The 19,034-nt window shown below is 42.0% G+C and overlaps 1 protein-coding gene across 1 annotated transcript in view; it reads left to right on the top strand.

The window, feature by feature from the left end:
* Positions 1 to 19,034, top strand: part of GLI3 (GLI family zinc finger 3) — a 326,741-nt gene that overhangs the window by 297,610 nt on the left and 10,097 nt on the right. Inside the window, exons 10-11 of the mRNA XM_004383958.1 lie at positions 15,490 to 15,639; positions 16,788 to 16,952. Of these exons, the coding sequence (XP_004384015.1) occupies positions 15,490 to 15,639; positions 16,788 to 16,952 (315 nt within the window). The remainder of the gene's footprint in view (positions 1 to 15,489; positions 15,640 to 16,787; positions 16,953 to 19,034) is intronic.

The raw sequence follows: 19,034 nt of genomic DNA, 5'->3' as shown, positions 1-19,034 counted from the left end.
GAAAATGTTCTACATTCTACTTTGGTGAGTAGCGACTGGGGTCTTAAAAGCCTGTGAGTGGCCATCTAAGACACTCCACTGCTCTCACCCCTTTGGGAGCAAGGGAGAATGAAGAAAACTAAAGACCCAAGGGAAAGTTAAGTCCAAAGGACTAATAGACCACAACTACCACGGCTTACACCAGACTGAGTCCAGTACAACTAGATGGTGCCTGGCTATCACCATTGACTGCTCTGGCAGGGATCACAATAGAGGATCCCAGACAGAGCTGGAGAAAAATGTAGAACAAAATTCTAACTCACAAAAAAAGACCAGACTTACTGGCCTAACTGAGACTGGAGAAACCCTGAGAGTATGGCCCCTGGATAACCCTTTTAGCTCAGTAATGAAGTCACTCCCAAGGTTTACCCTTCAGCCAAAGATTAGACAGCCGCATAGGACAAAATGAGACTAAAGGGGCTGACCAGCCCGGAGACAAGGACTAGAAGGCAGGAGGGGACAGGGAAGCTGGTAATAGGGAACCCAAGGTCGAGAAGGGAGAGTTTTGACATGTCGTAGGGTTGTAAACCAATGTCATAAAACAATATGTGTACTGTTTAATGAGAAACTAGTTTGTTCTGTAAACCTTCATCTAAAGTGCAATTGAAAAAAAAAACTGACTCAAAGGCAGCTGGTAATGGCTTAAAGGAAACAAAATGGGGTTCCAAAACAGCCAACAATTTAAAACTTGAGTATTATTGATTTTTGTCGACAGTTCCTCAGCCACTTCTGGCATGGGAATTACAAATGGGCTGGATTCCCTTCTTAAGCTTATACTCTCCATCATGTTGCTAGACATTTTTTCTCTTTCCTATCTGATCCCCCAAAACCTGTCAGAATGAGGGAGCTACCACTGACAAGAGAATTTAACTCTGCATTGTCTTAACTATTTCTGCTGATATTCCACCCAAGGATCCTCCAAATATATCCAACATGATAATGTGTCCCAGTCTTCCCCCATTATTTCTGTCTCCTTTGTTCTCTCCTTCCTTCTTCCTTCCCTAGCTCTTAAAGCTGGTCTCCCATAGCTTTTTGTTGGTTGCCCTTCTTTGTGCTCTGTATTATCTCCACAAGTCAGGAGTTTTCAAATTGGGCTTTGTGGAATCCTTAAAGTGCTGTTGGGGTTACCAGAGGTGGTTAGGGGTAGGGAAGGGGCCCACCCCTCCACTTCAGCTTTAATCTGCCTTTGATTCTTAAATCTTTATGGCCGGCCTTGTCTCTCTGTAGATCTCTTTACAAAGATGCCCTCTAAGCACCTCCAGTATGTCATGTCCCAAACTGAAACATGATCTTCTCCCCTGTATCTGCCTGACTTCCGGTGTTGTCATTGTCTCAGAAGCTCTCCAGGTAGAAACTTCATTGTCACCTATTATTCTTCTCTCTCATTCACTATCCACAGATTACTCCACAGTGTCTCTCAGATCGAACTCCTTCTCTTCATCCCCAGGCTTCTGCCTTAGTTCAGGCCACAGCTCTCTGTTGAGTTTGGGCGGCAGCCCCCTCAATGGGCTCGCTGCCCGGTAGTTCCCCACTTTATCCATGACTCTGCTGCTGCTGTTAGTTGCTGTGTTCTGACTCATGATGACCCCACAAATGCAGAATAGAACTTTTCCATAGGGTTTGCAAGGCTGTGACCTTTTAGAAGCAAATCACCAGGCCCGTCTTCCGAAGTGCCCCTGGGTTGGTTTGAACCGCCAGCCTTTTGGCTGGTAGTCAAGTGCATAACCATTTTCGCCACCCAGGGACCCCTCATGACTCTATTGAGAGTTACCTTTGTAAACACAAAGCCGATCACTGCCCTGTTCTCAGTTCTCTGGGGCCTAGGTGCCTTAGAACATTCTACTTCCCTCATAGTTTTGCCCCAGCCTACTTCTGTAACACCCATGCTATTACACTGCTTCTCTCCCCTCAGCTGCTCTCACCGATCGCAGCGCGTACACACAGTCCCACACCTTACGCTCAACCTGGCATCATTTCCCAACAAAGCATGCTCCTTCATGGCCTGGGCCTTTGTAGCTCCATTCCCTCCCCCTAGGATGCACTTCTGTCTGTGCCTAGCCCCCTGTCGTCCTGGATTCAGCTCTGTCACCCTGCCTGTGAAGCCTTCCTCAACTTCTCTTTTGTTAGTGCATATCCCATAACTACTTGTTTCGCATTTGCCCCATTTAGACTGTCATCTTCTCAGACACTGGATCCATGTCTTACTCATACGTGTTTTGCTCATAGTATACAAATGAATGAATCTCAATATCCTAATGCTTGGGCCTGTGCTCTTTCTATAAACTCTATACCTTCTAACATTATAATAAAATTATAATCTACATATGGGAACAGTTAGTGTATGCCCATATCATATAGGAAATAATACTTTTATTTACTCAGAGTTACCAGAAATAGGAGATTAAGATGTTTAAAAGGGGTACTGTACACCAGGATGGTGTGTGCGTAAGAGCTGATTAAAGAAATGATAGAGTTAATGCTTCTAATGTTGAAAACCTTGCTAAAGCAGAGATATCCGAGTCTCCATCCTGGTTTAGAAAGACAAACCTGGAAAAGCCTGAGACAGTGGACCTGCTAGTTTTCTGTCATGTGGGGAAGTGGTCTAGGGGGGAAGAGAGTCGAGAGTTCTTCTGAGTACCTCACTTTTTTATCACAGAGGTGTTCATGGTGTGAATGCAAGCTTTTAAACAGTATTTTTTTCTGCATCCCTCCAGCCAGTCATGGATAAGCTCCAATCGACATGTCTATTGAGCTCCTCTCTGGTGTTTAGCACAGTAACTGTCATTTCATAAATAAGCATTGAGTTAATAGCGAACGAATGAGTCAGCTCAGCAGGGATTGTGGACAGATTTCCAAGTGGATAATTTTGCCTGCTAGCCTGCCTCCTTCTTTTCTTCTAGTAGTTCTTGAGATTTACCTGTGTTTCTGTCATCAGCAGTCACCACCCCCCCTTACACACACATATGCACACACACACTTGCGCCTTACCACTTTTCCACTGCAGGAGGAAGGTTCTCCCCACACTTTTCATGCAGGGCCCTCCCTTAGCAATGTGATGGACAGAAGGCTTTTGGGGGAGTCATGACCAGGGATGTGATTAGGACTGTGGCTGGTACCAGAATCACTTTTCTACCGCATATCTTCAAAAGATGCTGTCTAAAAAACTCTTGACTCTTCTTCAAATATTAAAAAGTAGATTATCAATTGAAATCTAAATATATCTTACTGTGCCTATTATTATTTTAACAAGTACTTAATCATCATTGGCATGATGGTCAAAAATTATAAAACAATATGCAAGTTCAAGGGCTGATTGTTGGAATGTTCAGAAACAAACTGGAATAACATGGAGGAAGCATGGTCATTTTTAAAACGACAGTGAGGACAGAGCCCACATATTAAAAATGTAATCTCATTGTTAATTCAAATGTATTTGATTCTTAAAATTTGAATTTTCTCATAATCAGACTATGTGTTCGGGTCTCTTACAAAGAACAGCGTCATATGCTTAGACTCCATGTGGGTTGCTGAGATCATAAAATTTAAGATGTAATTAAAAGCTAACATTTTGTATACTTCTAGACAACGGATTGCTTAATACCTTATATTTCAAACAGGAAAAATTTGTATCTACCTTTGCATTCAGGGAGACTTTAAAAAAATAAGTCTTCCCTGTTTGGGCCTGGAGTCAAATGGTTAATACGCTTGGCTGCTAACCAAAACATTGCAAGTTTGAGTCCACCCAGAGACACGTGGTAAGAAAGGCCTGGCAATCTGCCTGCAAAACATCAACCACTGAAAACCCTGTGGTGCACAATTCTACTCTGACACACATGAGGTCACCATGAGTCAGAATCAACTTCAAGGCAACTGGTTTACTGGTCTCAGGACTAAGCATTATATGTGTGTGTATGTGTGTGTAAGCATTAAGTACTTGAAAGTTAAAAGTGCAACCTTCCTTTCAAAGTTTTATAACAAAAGAAAGAATTTTGAAAATAGATTGAAGAGCGTGTAACTGCTATACAGATACTAGCTGGTGTTATTACTGTACAGAGAAACTGCCCATTAGCTCTCCTTCCTCTTCGTGGCAGAAATCTACAATCATTTGATGGAAGGATTTTAATGCTCTAGGACAATTTAGCTTTTGAAATCTCTTTATTTGGAGATATACACAGTCCCTGTGGATGACAGTTCTTTCCAGATACGCTGGATTCATGGGCATGGTCCACACATACGAGTGACTAATTCATTTGTGTTTGGAGAGGTTGCAGTTTATCACACCTTTTCCTGGAACCCTTGGCCTTGCCATTCTTCTCAGTCTTGGAGCTTATGAGTAACAGGAAAGTGGGGCTTTCACTGCATCTCCCTCTTTGAAGAAGGCTAGAGCTAAAATCAGAAACCCTATGAAAAATCATTTGCTAGATCCCATTTCTCCTCTGTCTGAGGATTGATGTAGTCCTGGGGAAAGCAAGTCAGATCTGACTTGTCTGTTTCCTTGACCACTTTTCCTATCCTCCCCTACACACACACACACACACACATACACACACACACACACACACACACACTCACACTTACACACACACACACTCACACACACACACACAGACTCTCCTCTGTTCCAGAGTCCAGCTATCAGTATTCTTCAGTTTTTCTTTTGTTTTTGTTTTGGCAACCACTTTATTGAGATATAATTCACATACCAAACAATTCACCATTTAAAGTGTACAGTTCAGTGGTTTTCAGTGTATTCACAAGCATTGTACAACCATCACCACAGTCTAATTTTAGAACATTTCTTCACCCCATAAAAAAATCCTGTACTCTAGCCATCACCTCCTAGTTTCTTTATCACCTTCCCACTCCAATCCCTAGGCAACCACTGATCTACTTTCTGTCTATAGATTTCCTATTCTGGACATTCATGTAAGTGGAATCATAGAATATGTGGTTTTTTATGACTGACTTCTTTTACTTAGCATAATGTTTTCAAGGTTAATCCATGTAGCATGTATCACTACTTCATTCTTTTTTATATACTTTCGTTCTTAAATGTGAATGATGATAGAGAAACCACTGCAGTGGAAAAGTGTCCAGCTTACCTTGGTGACGTTTGCAGGGAAGGGAAAGTTAGGAAGGTGGTATTTTAAGTTAATTTCCTCTCTCTCAATCCAGCATCATGAAACCTTTTAAACAGGCAAGATACTTTCTTAGAGAACTTTGCCTTTCTTGTACATGAAAGAAATTAGTTATGTACCATATTGGTACTTACAAACAGGATTTGAAAAACTGTCAGGTGGAATCCACTCATTTATTTTTAACTAAGAAGAATATTTTTGTTTTATCTTACCCTTAATTTTTAGAATTCACAAATCAGAAATAGGAAAATGTTTTATTTTATAAAGAGAATACTGTTTTGTACACAGTGTCTTGAGTCATTTTCATGTTTTTCTGTGTATTTTTATAGCTGTATCAGAATACTGAAAGATACTTCAATATATTTATTAACCAGTGAGAATGAAAAGAGTCATTTTGTGAAGTCTTCAGGAGGATCCCTGTTACAGCTTTTTAAATACTCTGTTAGGAAGATAGATGGGTGCCACCAAAACAATTTAAATTATTTTATTTATCTAAAATTAAAGTGCATTATTGATGTATAAGGCTCCTTTGATAGTCCATGGTTTATGCTGTTTCTATCTGCTAGAGAAGCCTTTAGGAATCTAATCACAAAGTGTCCTTAATATAATTCACAGCGTCACAGTTTTAAAACCTTTCAAAAATGTTGCATGGATCAAGTAGCACACAAAACACAGTTATGTGCCTTATTTCAGGTGGAAGGTTTTAGGGGCTTCTTGATAGAGAATTTTATTCCAGGCAAAGCATTTTCACGTCTGTCCCAAATCAGTTTTTTTTTTTTTTTTAACCTAACGATATCTTTTACTGTATTCAGTAGTCTTAAACTTATTATTTCTGTTGTTTATAGCCATTATTTATATATATATACTTTTTAAAAATTGTGGTTTAGGTGAAAGTTTACAGCTCAAGTTAGTTTCTCATTCAAAAATTTATACACGTATTGTATTGTGACATTGGTTGCAATCCCCACAACCTGACAGCACTCTCACCCTTTCCACCCAGGATTCCCCTTGTCCATTTCTCCAGTTTTTCTGTTCCTTCCTCCCTTCCTGTCTTGCCTTTGAGCAGGAGTTGCCTGTTTGGTCTTGTATGTTTGAATGAACTAAGAAGCATGTTCCTCAGGTGTGTTATTGTTTGTTTTATAGGCCTGTCTAATCTTTGTCTGAAAAGTAGGCTTTGGCAGTGGTTTCAGTTCTGAGTTAGCAGAGTACCTGGGGGCCATAGTCTCGAGGGTTCCTCCAGCCTCTCTAAGATGAGTAAGTCTGATCTTTTTTCATGAATTTGAATTTTGTTCTATGTTTTTCTCCCACTTTGTCCAGAATTCTCTGTTGTGATCCCTATTTGAGCAGTCAGTGGTGTGGCCAGGCATTGTCTAGTTCTTCTGGGCTCAGGCTAATGGAGGTTCTGGTTCATGTGGTCCTTTGGTTTAGTATTTTTTTGGTGTATTTAGTTTTCTTCATGATCCTTTGCTCCAGATGGGATGAGACCAATAGATGTATCTTAGATGGCCTCTCACAAGCTTTTAAGATCCTAGACACTACTCACCAAAGTAGGATGAAGAACGTTTTCATATGAATTATGCTATGCCTGTTGACCTAGACGTCCCTCGAGACTATGGTCCCAAGCCCTCAGCCCCAGCAACTTGGTCCCTCAAGTTGTTTGAATGTGTCTAGGAAACTTCCATCCTTTGCCTTGGTCAAGTTGTGCTGACTTCCTCTATATTGTGTGTTGTCTTTCCCTTCACCAAAGTTGACACTTGTCTACTATCTAGTTAGTAATTTCCCCTCCGCCTCTCCCCCTACCCTTGTAACCATCAAAGAATGTTTTTTTTTCCCGTGTGTAAACCTTTTCTTGAGTTTTTGTAATAGTAGTCTTATACATTATTTGTCCTTTTGTAATTGACTTAATTCTCCCAGCATAATGCCCTCCAGATTCATCCATGTTGTGAGATGTTTCGAGGATTTATCATTGTTCTTTATCATTTCGTGGTATTCTGTTGTGTGTATGTACCATAATTTGTTTATCCATTCATCTGTTGATGGGTACTTAGGATGTTTCCATCTTTTTGCTGTTGTGAATAGTCCTACAATGACCATGGGTGTCATATATGTCTATTCGTTTGAGGGCTCTTATTTCTCTCGGATATATTCGTAGGAGTGGGATTGCTGGATCATGTGGGGTTTCTATTTCTAGCTTTTTAAGGAAGTACCATATCCAAATAAGTTTTAATGTAATTTAAATTTTACAAGATTCTAAGTTGTTTTTCCATCGCTCTCCCTTTCAGAAATACCTCTGGACTACAAAGTAAACAGAACATCATAGATTTATAACATAAAGTCAAGAAGCAAATTGAAAATTGAGCTTTCTTAAAATTTTATATTAATAATGGTTCATTATTTTTTATATCTCATCTTATGCCAAAGTAGAAAGCTTTCTTAGTATATTTCCTCGGCAGATCATTCTAGAAGTTTCAAATTGTTTAATTCTGTTAAATGTATTAACTCAAGCCTCATTTATGAGCTAACCTAGTAGCAATGTGACAAGATGTAGAAAATATCAGAATTCCAGTTTGAAATTCCGAGAAGGAAATGTTTCAGTTTTATTCCTTGCTTTTCCTAATACCAGCATGTTGTCAAAGGGTGCCAAGTTAGTGGGCCAAGCTGCAGAGAAATATACCAAAGGAATGTATCAGAAATAAACTGAGAGTAGAACAAGTGCCTCTAGCCTTCAGCCAGGCACTCCCTGGTGAACTAAGTGAAGTTCAAGCATCATAAAGAAGTTCTGTTTTCTTGGGTAGTCGTATATGAAATGTGCTACTTTCCAAACCCTTGTTGGCTTTTCTATTAAAAAACCAGTTACTGTCAAGTCAGCCCCCACTCATGGTGATCAGGTGTGTGTCAGAGTAGATCTGCTTCATAGGGTTTCCCATGGCTGTGACATTTTAGGAGTAGATCACTAGGCCTTTCTTCCGAAGTGCCTCTGGGAGGACTTGAACCACCAACGTTTGGCTAGCAGCTGAGCATGTTAACTCCAGGCTCCACCCAGGGACTCCAGCCTATCTATTAAGGCGATAATAATGTGTATGTGTGTGTATGTGGATTTTTGTGTGGAAGAGAGAGATCATTTATACTTGGGCACTGTTATGTTAAAGACCATCCTGCTTTTCCATGTATCTTGTGGTGTGAAAAACTTGGCAACTTACTTTGTGTAAACCTTTTAAATTGGTGGAAAACGTCCTTTTGTTATTTGAGAAATAGTAGATAATGACAGAAAGACCGGCACGTAACGTGTGTGCACAGGGGCGCCACATGAAAATTTTGGTGAGTGCTGAGTCCTGAAGTGTTACATTTCCTGCCTTCACTGTTTTTAGTTGTGCGCGGCGGTAATATTTTCATTATAATAGTGGGAGGAATTTCCCTTCTTGATGTTATGGAGCTGGCTAATTTAAAGAGTGAACAGACTTATGAATCAGCAGGGTGTTTGTCTGTTGATGAATGTGTCACACAGCCAGAGCCTGAGCAGGGATACACACGTACTCCATGGACTCACATTTGAATGGTGCCTCAGCATCTCCTCTGAGGAAGTCACTCAGCACGGAGGATACTTACCCATCTGGAGAACTGCTCTGATTTCTGGGTAGGAATTGGTGGAGAATCTGGCTGAAGGAGAGGCCAATGGAAAGACAGCGGGAGTAAGCTTCTAAGGTTTATAAAATACTTGAATACCAGCTTTATTTGGAAAATTGTGAGTGCTCAGGTTTGATTGACCACACGCGTGCGTGCATTTCATCTGAAGGGTGAGGAACAGACCCAGGAAAAGCTTTCTGATCTCAAGTCATAGTGAAATAATGAAGCAAAAGAAAGGGCCCTGAACATGACCCCGAGACTAGAAGAACTGGATGGTGTCAGGCTACCACTACTGACTGCTCTGACTGGGATCACAACAGAGGGTCCCTGACAGGACAGGAGAAAAATGTAGAACAAAAAAATATCACATTCACAAAAAAGACTAGACTTAATGGTCTGACAGAGATTAGGGGAACCCCCGAGACAATGGCCCGAGGGACACCCTTCTGAGCTAGAACTAAGCCATTCCTGGAGACCACCTTTCAGCCAAACAGTAGGCAGCCCCCTAAAATCAACAGTAACACCTGAGAGGAATGTGTTCCTTAGAACAATAAATTATACAAGATGAAAAGGACAGCATTTGCCCAAAAGCAAAGATGAGAAGGCAGGAAGGTATCTTAGTTATCTAGTGCTGCTATAACAGAAATACCACAAGTGATGGCTTTAACAAAGAAAACTTTATTCTCTCACAGTCTAGGAAGCTAGAAGTCCAAATTCAGGGTGCCAGCTCCAGGGAAAGGCTTTCTCTCTCTGTAGGCTCTAGGGGTAGGTGCTTGTCATCAATCTTCCCCTGGTCTACGAGCTTCTCAGCACAGGGACCCCGGGTCCAAAGGACGCACTTGCTTCCTGGCTCTTTATTCTTGGTGGTAGTAGGTCCCCCTATCTCTCTGCTTGCTTCTCTCTTTTATATCTCAAAAGAGATTGACACAAGATACAACCTAATCTTATAGATTGAGTCCTGACTCGTTGACATAACTGCCTCTAATCCTACCTCTTAACATCATAAAGTTAGGATTTTTAGCACACAGGAAAATCACATCAGATGACAGAATGGTGGACAATCACACAATACTGGGAATCATGGCCTAGCCAAGTTGATACACGCTTTTGAGGGACAAAATTCAATCCATGACAAAGGATAGAAAAACCAGGCCAAAGGAAAAGGGGATCCCAGGGTGGAAATGGGGAGAGTGCTGATACATTGTGGGGAATGCAGCCAGTGTCACAGAACGCTTTATGTCCCACGAATAGGAAACTAGTTTGCTCTGTAAGCTTTCACCTAAAGCGCAATAAAAAATTTTTTAAAAAAGAAAGCGCCCTGATTAGCTCTTAAGAAGTCTATTATGGACTTCCATTTTTCTGCTAATGAAAGCAAAGCTTTTTTTTCCCCATTTTCCTTTCTGTTTTTCTTCCTGTAGCACTCAAACCTCCTTGGCTGGCATTAAGTGCTGGCCTTCCAGAAGAGAACTCCTTAAAAAATATAAGCACTTTCCCCTTCCTCCATTGCAAAGCAGTGACCTCTCCCACCTTCTCTGAGTTCCCAGAACCCCATGGAGAGTGGGAGAGATGGGAACATTGGATCTGGGCTTGTTTTGCTACAGACATGATCACAATTATGAACTACCAACTTTGTAGCTCTGCCATGGGCTTCTGAGAGGTTTATTTTGTCAGCTCTCAGTTTCCTGATGCAAAGACTTACAATCCCCATTGGAAAATGGAACAAATGGACTCCTCCGGAAGCTCAGTGGGTGGACTCAGCCTCTTGGAGAGATTCGTCCCAGGATCCCTGTCTATACAAACAAGGAAAGTTTGAATGGCTGCCCTGAGACAGTTGGCATAGGATGCCTTAATTTATACCATCTATCTCTTTCTGGTGCTTGGGCCTCTGGCAAATTGCATGTCTTTGTGTTGGGTTAGTTTGGAATTTAATCATGCATTATTTTCCCTACCATTAAATTATTTATGTATTTGATTAACGTTTTTACTGCTAGAATGTCAAATTTTTACTGAAACCACAAATAAACACACGCCCATTGAATTTCAGGCCAACTTCACATGGGATCAAGACGTTGAGTGTTAGGAATTCATTGTGCCTTGCTCTTCTTAGCTGTGCTGGGTTTTGATGAGAAAAGAATGTCTGCTTTCTTGACCCAGGCCTGGAAAATCATGCCAGTGGTAAAGTTTGTCTTGCCTGACTCTGTCCACTTTTGGGCCCCATTTTAGTCCAGGGGCCTGATTCTGTCCCTTCCTACTGCCTTGTGTTTTCTCTGGCACCTGCTTCTAATTTTTCTTCCTAAGGCTTGAGAGTTAACCTGACAGAGGAAGTTCAGAGTTAGCAAACTACGGCCCACAGGCCAAATCTGGCCTGCCACTGGTTTTTGTACAGCCTATGAGCTAGGAATGGTTTTTACAATCTTAAATAGTTGAAAAAAATATTTCATTATATATAAATACATATATAAAAATTGTAGGAAATTTATATATAAAAATTATAGGAAATTTAAGTTTCAGTGTCTCCATATTTCTTTATAGTTATTGACTATGTCTTGTGCTCAGCATTTGGCCTATAACAACAAGGTAGAAAGGATCCCTGCCCTCCTAGCTTGTAGAATCTCATTTAAAAGAAATGTAACTTGTGGTCTCAGTCCCAGTTTGAACTCAGGAAATAACAAAAGTGTATTAGACGGGACTCAGGTTCGGTCTGATGGGACAGAAAGAGAAGATTCCCAAGATACTGTCCTTTCTGTAAGGGAAGTTGCTTTAGCTTTCGAGTGCAAGTTCCTTCTCTCCTCATGTGGAGGCTTGCTCTTGCTGATCTGCACTGGATACCCTCCACTTGAACTTTCAGACATTATCCCAGAGGCAAAGCTAGGTGAACATGGCAAGGTATAAAAACAAAATGACTTCGATTTTTCCAGTCACTGCCCTTATCAACTCTGCCAATTCTGTCTTCTCTGCTAAGTAGCAGATCCCCCAACATAATCATAAGCAGATTCCGTAACGCCCCAGTCACTTTGGGTTACTAAAGTCCATCTAGTTTCAGCCACTGATCTCATATCCAATCCAAAGCCTTCCTTTCCGCTTCACCAGCTAGGCACACAGCTCAAGGGAGCTGACAGGGCTGAGAGAGGAGCTGCGTGTGACCTCTTACTCTTCCTCTGCTGTCCTCACCTCAAGGAGCCCTCTTGATTCTCCTTGAGTGTAGCTCTGACAATGAGTTGGAGGGGGGAGTAGGGGAAAGGACAAGGGTCTCTGGTTTCACTGGCCTCCCTTTGAGCTTCTCCTTATTGGCTGTCCCTGTTTCCCAGACTAATACCAGTTGGGCCTAATGCCTTCCTCCTAGGGGCAGACTCTCGTGGCATGTATGTGAGTTCTATCCAGGGGCATACCCTACACCCCTGCTGCTGTAGACTGGACCCCATGACTGCATTGTAGGGGAGTACCTGGGTGACACAAACATTTAAGCACTCAGCTACTAACCAAAAGATCGGAGGTTCGAATCCACCCATACGTGCCTCAGGAGCAAGGCCTGGCGATCTACTTCCAAAAGATCACAGCTGCCGTTGAAAACCCTATGGAGCACAGTTCTACTCTGACACACATGGGGTCACCATGAGAAGGAATTGACTCGATGACATTTGGTTTGGTTTTGTTTTTTTTAGGGGATCCTGGCAAGCTAGCCCTAGCTCAGCTACCTTAGTGGCATCCCCTGGATGCATAGGAGACTCAGGCCCTCTTACCATGTCATGCAGTGGCAGTGACAGTGACACCTGTGTCTACCTGGCCATTTCCCTCCTGCTACTCCTGGTGCTCGCCTTGTGTCCGCAAGGCCCCGCATCTCTCTGCAGTAGTGTCCCCCCATCCCCCACCCTCACCTTCAGCTGTGCACACCTAGACACACCTGGTGGGGTTCCACTCAGCCTTCAGGTCCTCCTTTCAGTGCATTTCATTCGAGACTCTGACCCTGATCCCTGACGCTCCACATTGATTTAGGACCCCCTGTTATATAGGTTTTCATAAAGCCCTGTTATTTTCTCCCCAGTAGGCTGTAATTTCCTTAGGACAGCAATCACGTCTGTCTGATTCCCCGGCACAAGGCCTGGCGTGGAGCAGCACTCAACTCATACTTGTCAATGCGAGAGAGAGAATGCAGTGTTGCAATAGCACTGAAGTCCTTTTATTCCACCAGCAAGCTGGGGTTTGCATCTGGATATCTTTCAAATCCTTTTGAATTATTGATAGTACATTATTTTAAAGGAATCGGATGCCTTACGTTGAATTCACCCCGTATGGGTTGCTGAGTAAAATGAAGTTGAATTAAGATAAGCAAAAGCATAAAGTTGAATTTTAGTCTGTGATAGTGTAGTTTGCCACATTAGTCAAATCAATTCAGTTATTTACCGAGTGCCTGCAGTATACCAGGAACACTGTTAATTGCTGAGAATATGAGTCTAAAAAGACATGGTTCCTGGCCTCAAGGAACCCGTTCAGCACAAATGGTAATTCGGTTTCCCTGTTTCCACTTCTTCCTCCTCTTCTCCTTCTTCTCTCCCTCCCTCCCTATACCCTTGTGACTATAAAAACCAACCAAACCCGTTGCTTTCAAGTCAATTCCGACACATAGCGACCCTATAGGATGGAGTAGAACTGCCCCATAGAGTTTCTAAGGAGCAGCTGGTGGATTTGAACTGCCGACTTTTTGGTTAGCAGCCAGAAGCTTAACTGCTGCGCCACTGGGCCTCTATTTGGTTTCCTTGTTGTTTCCTGGGCTTTGGAAGGGATCATGGTGTCTTCTTGTGCACTAGGACATACTACTGACTCTGTTTTCTGCTCTTCAAGCTTTCTGGGAGCTTCTCAAGGAAAGGAGAGTGAATAATGATAATGATTTCTTTTCTCTGCTCTCATCCAGTCTTAAACTTTAGAAATAGGGCAAAAAAATGTTTTATTTTTTCCCTAAAGCAGTAAGCCACCTAGTGGAGTAATTAGGAACTGCTGATGGTGATGGAGTGTCACCCTCAGCCTCTCAGAGACCACACGGGACCGAAGCATAGCTTTCTCTTACTGTGCGTATTTTTTAATGATGTATTTCTATCGATGCTTGAGAAAGTACTTGTTTAAGCCTTAAATTACTATCTATTAGTTGCCGTCAAGTTCCAGCTCATGGCGACCCCATGTGTGTCACAGTAGGAGTGTGCTCCACAAAAATCAGTGGCTGATTTTTCAGAAGTAGATTGCCAGACCTTTTATGCCAACACGCCTGAGTGGATTCAAACCTCCAACCGTTGGGTTAGCAGCCGAGCGTGTAAACCATTGGCACCATCCTGATTCCAAGCCTTAAATTAAAACTAAAAAAATGTGGGTGAGCAAAGAATAGAAACTGACAGGATCAGACTAAGGTAATCTAAAACAAGGCACTTAAACCATACACTCCATTTATAGAAATTAACTTTCATTTTGATCCCAAGCAAAGAACCTTCATTTCCACTATAGGCTTCTCATGTCTCCTAACTTTAGGACACTTGGTGTATTCATGTTAAGCCAAGGAACTATATGAAAGTGATTCTAAAAATTTGAATTGATAAGCCATTGTGGAAAACCCATCTTCATTTAAAAACAGAATTAATAGAATTTTAGAGTCAGAAAGGACCTCAGAGACCAGTTAATCCATTCTCTTGTTTTGTACATGAAGAAAACTAAGATAGTATGAGGCTAAATCATTTGTTGAAGATTACCTAGTCCTTTTATTCTGTACCCAGTTCTTTTCCCTGTGATTCTCATTCAAGAGGAACTCCCACTAACCTGAGGTAAAGATTGATTTGAAAAAGCCTCGGTTGGTTTTTCTTACTTATTATAGAGTTGTGTGCATACGTATGCATGCATGTGTGTGTTGTCTAGGTAAGCCTGAGCCTCGGTGCTAACCCAGTGCCTAAACACCTTTAGAACTGAGGCTTTTAGTTCTGAGGCTTGACCCCCACTTGGCAGATGGAGACATTGGAGGCCCAGAGAGGACAAAAGTGGCTTGCTGCATTTCACGACTGGCTAGTAAAAAATTCAGAGTGTTGAATTCTTGCTCTTCAGGGGCCTGATGCAGTGTGTTTTCAGGGTTCCTCCAAATAGTGTCACGCTTGTTAGTTGTTGTTGTTAGCTGTCTTCCAGTTGGCCCCCAACTTATGGTGACCCCATGCACAACAGAATGAAACACTGCCTGGTCCTGCATCATGCCCATGATCACTGGTTGTAGATTGAACCATTATGATCCATAGGGTTTTCATTGGCTGATTTTTAGAAGTAAAGTGCCAAGCCTTTCTTCCTAGTCCATCTTAGTCTAGAAGCTTTGCTGAAACTTGTTCAGCATCATAGCATCATAGAAAGCCTCCCCTGACAGATGGGTGATGGCTCTGCATGAGGTGCATTGGCCAGGAATCGAACCCAAGTCTCCCACAAGGAAAGCGAGAATTTTACCACTGAACCACCAATGCTGCCTCCTGCTACTTAGAAAGTATATATACACAATTAACAAGAGGAAATTTATTGAGAAACATACAACTAAAATTAAAACTCTATAATATGGTAAATTTAACATGTAGTTTTTTGGGCTTAAGATCAGGCACTTTTTGAACTCACTTATATTGTTTTCAGAAAGGAGTAATGCATTTCCACTTTGTCTCTCTGTTTTTCTAAACCCCAGCATATAAATAACGACCATATCCATGGTGAGAAGAAGGAGTTTGTGTGCCGGTGGCTAGACTGCTCAAGAGAGCAGAAACCCTTCAAAGCCCAGTATATGTTGGTAGTGCATATGAGAAGACACACGGGAGAGAAGCCTCACAAATGCACTGTGAGTACCCAAGTGGGTAGCAGGATTCATACTGTGGGTCGGTCCTTCAACATCCTTTAAGGGTTGTCCATGCTGATGACTCCAGCTCAGGGCAGGTGTGGTTAGGGGGCAGGGGAGGGGTGGAATGTTGTCTGGTGATAAATCCCTGGGTTTTGAGAAAGGTTTCAGAGATGGAGGGGACGGGAGCCGAAGAGTAGTAGACCTTCTGGAGAATGCTATCAGAAGAACTTCCGGGGATGATGGAAGTCTTCTACATCTGCGCTGTCCAACCCGGTCACTACCGGCCACATGTGGCTCTTGACCACTTGAAATATGGCTAGTACAGCCAAGGAACTAATTTCTTACATTTAATTTAATTTTAATTAATTTCAATTTAAACGTAAATAGCCCCATGTGGCTAGTAGCTACCGAATTGGATAGCACAGCTTTGAGGAGGGGACGGCAGGCAGACGGCAGCTGGGACTCACCCGCCGGCACCGGAAGTGAGGACACAGCCACCCCGCGCATTGCTCGTGGAACCCAAGAACTTGGAAGGCACAAAAAGTGCTGGCTTCCTACTTAAAAAGTTTAAGTTGGCTTTTTAAAAAAAGTAATCTCAGTAGACAGTGTTAGCGTTTTCCCCTTGCTTTTTTCTCTCTCTGGTCCCCATGGTATAGTATAGACTGCTTACTGCAGACTGGGGTTCCTGCAAAGTTAAGCCTCCCTCCATGGAGGTGCCTGCAGAGGTGCACTGGGTATTGCTTAGTTCCTGGTACTTTACATCTTAAAGGCTCTTTACGAACATGATCAAATTACATGTCTTTGTATGGACACAAAGCCATATTAATGAACTTTGTGCTGAATCTGAAATCTGGGAATTCGAGGAGATCAATGAGCAGATAATGAAACCCATTGTCCATGTTAAGCGGTCTATTTAAAAAAAAAAAAAAAAAAAAACTTCAGGACTTTTACCAGCGCTGAAAGTGCTTTATCCTGAACTGCACTGAGCCACATCTGAATCCCAATAAATGCAGACTTTAGTGGACTTTTGTTATTTGGTTTTGAAAAGCTGCTGACCCTTGAAATGTCAGTTTTTCATCAACTTTCAGGGGGTGTTAAGCATAATATGCTATTGTGTGCAGTAATCCCGATTTACCTGTTGTCCTCAGTTTGAAGGTTGTACAAAGGCCTACTCGAGACTAGAAAACTTGAAAACCCACTTGAGATCACACACTGGAGAGAAACCGTACGTCTGTGAGCACGAGGGCTGCAACAAGGCATTCTCAAACGCCTCGGATCGTGCCAAGCACCAAAACAGAACACATTCCAATGAGGTAAGGCCTCCGGGATAAAAGAGCTCTTGGGTGGGAACAAAGGACCCTCATGGACAGTATAAACAGGAAGGCAGGGACACATTCAGTTTTATTTTCTCTTGGCCATTTCCAGCATGAATGCACCCTGAAACTCCATTTGAGGGCTTGGTACATCGGGGTAAGGCTGAAAACGAGGCTGGTCTGGAAAGTAATGCTGATATAGAGCGAACTCCTAAAAACCCCTGGTGAACTTAATTTCCCATTGTTGGGAGCTGCCACCTACTGGGCAAATAGTAGGAGTGCTTTAACTTAGAATTCAATCCAGTTGCTCTGCCCTGAATAGCCTGACTCCATGCAAAGGATGACCCTTTAAGCACTACAGACGGATTCAGAAGCAACGTGTTGACAGCTGACAGCTCACTGCTAAGATAGCTACTTTTATTAACTTTCTGCAGGTGGTATCTTCAAATGCACTATATCAAAAAGACCTTCACAGAAAAGCCAGCCTTGGCTAAATATGATTTCCAGACATCCTAAATTCCAAAGAATCTTGGAAGATAGTCTCAGAAACCCAGAATGGTTTCTAGTCAACTATTTAAAATAATATATTGAATAAAGCTTCTTGGTCGTGGATGGGTCCTGCTGTGTTGCTGTTTTTTTATGTCATTATCCCAAATTGCAGGGAAGCATAAGAATGGAAATGATTTCAAATTCGGTTTGCTTACCTTTCAGTGCCTGTCTGCTTGCAGAACTTCTTCTTGAAGGTCTTGCTCAAATTCTGATGCCTCTGTGAAGCCTTCTCTTGAGCTCATCAAGATAATTAGCAAAAAGGCTCCCCACCTTTTGGGTAGAAATAGGTTAACCAGCAATTTCTTAACATGAGATCTAGTTTTGCCTTACAAAATGTGTCATCAGTTTGCTTCAGCTAGGGAAGGAAAATTTTGCATGCACAAGACTTTGGAGTGGCTGTCATTTGACTGTGCCAGATACAGGCAAAGCCTATTTGTGATCTTCCAGATAGACAGTGGGGAGAGGGTGTCTGGTAAAAGTAAAGTGAGCCCTTCAGTTCAATCACCATTGGGCTTTAAAGTGGCAAAGATGGCCCTTTCGTCTACGCTGATAGAGCAAAACCATCTTTCACTGGATTAAGCCCGCCCTCTAAAAAGCATGTACACACATAAACTCACATGCAAATTCACACATACAAACTCTTCTGAAAAAGCCATTGTGGAATAAGGAAACTTAAGTTACATAGAATCTCTTGTCATTGATCAGCCGTTTGGGAGACACTTTTTGGAAGATGCCACACTCCATTTTTTATGTCTGATTGTTTTGTTTTGCTGTAGTTGCACTTCTTATTTTTGGCATACCCTTGGCCCCAGTTTTACCCCTCAGAATCTTACCCTTCTTTCAAGACCCAGTTGAAATGCTTCCTCTCAAAATTTATTGAGCGCTTCCTATATGCCAAGCACTTCAAGAACATTACCTCATTTAACATTTCCATAACCCATGAGCTTGGCATTATACTTATTTATAGACACAGAATCTTGAAAACTGTAGCCTGCCATGATCATCTTCACTGAACAACGATCCCCCTGTGAAACCATGCTTACATAGTATTTATCCTTCATATTGTAGATAATTACCTGAGTGCCTTTTTTTCTTACCAGATTTATATTTCTTGAGGTTAAATCCTATCATATACAGCTTTTTGTTCACAGAGTCTTGCATGTAGTAGGTATCATTAAGGGTTTATTGGAAAACTTATTTGGATGAATTCTACAAAGTCAGTAGAAAAAGTTTCACAAAGTACCTCTCAGTGCAGTGAGTCAAAGAGGTATTATTAACAATACCAAAAGCTGAGTGTGTTGTTGTTAGCTGTGGTCAGGTCAGCTCCAGCTCATGGCGATCCCATGTACAGCAGAATCAAATGTCGCCCAGCCCTGCACCATCTTCATGATCATTGGTTTGCTGGAGTTCATTGTTGCAGCCACTGTGTATTTTGAAGCTATCTTCCAGCACTATATTGGACAGTATTCTGTTGTGATCCTTTGTGTTGTCATTGGCTGATTTTCAGAAGTAGGTTGCTAGGCCTTTCTCCCT

Source organism: Trichechus manatus, unplaced genomic scaffold (assembly GCF_000243295.1).
Source record: "Trichechus manatus latirostris isolate Lorelei unplaced genomic scaffold, TriManLat1.0 scaffold00114, whole genome shotgun sequence".
Classification (NCBI taxonomy): Eukaryota; Metazoa; Chordata; class Mammalia; order Sirenia; family Trichechidae; genus Trichechus; species Trichechus manatus.
Note: the sequence above shows the minus strand (reverse complement) of the source record. Positions and strands in the feature narration are given on the sequence as shown.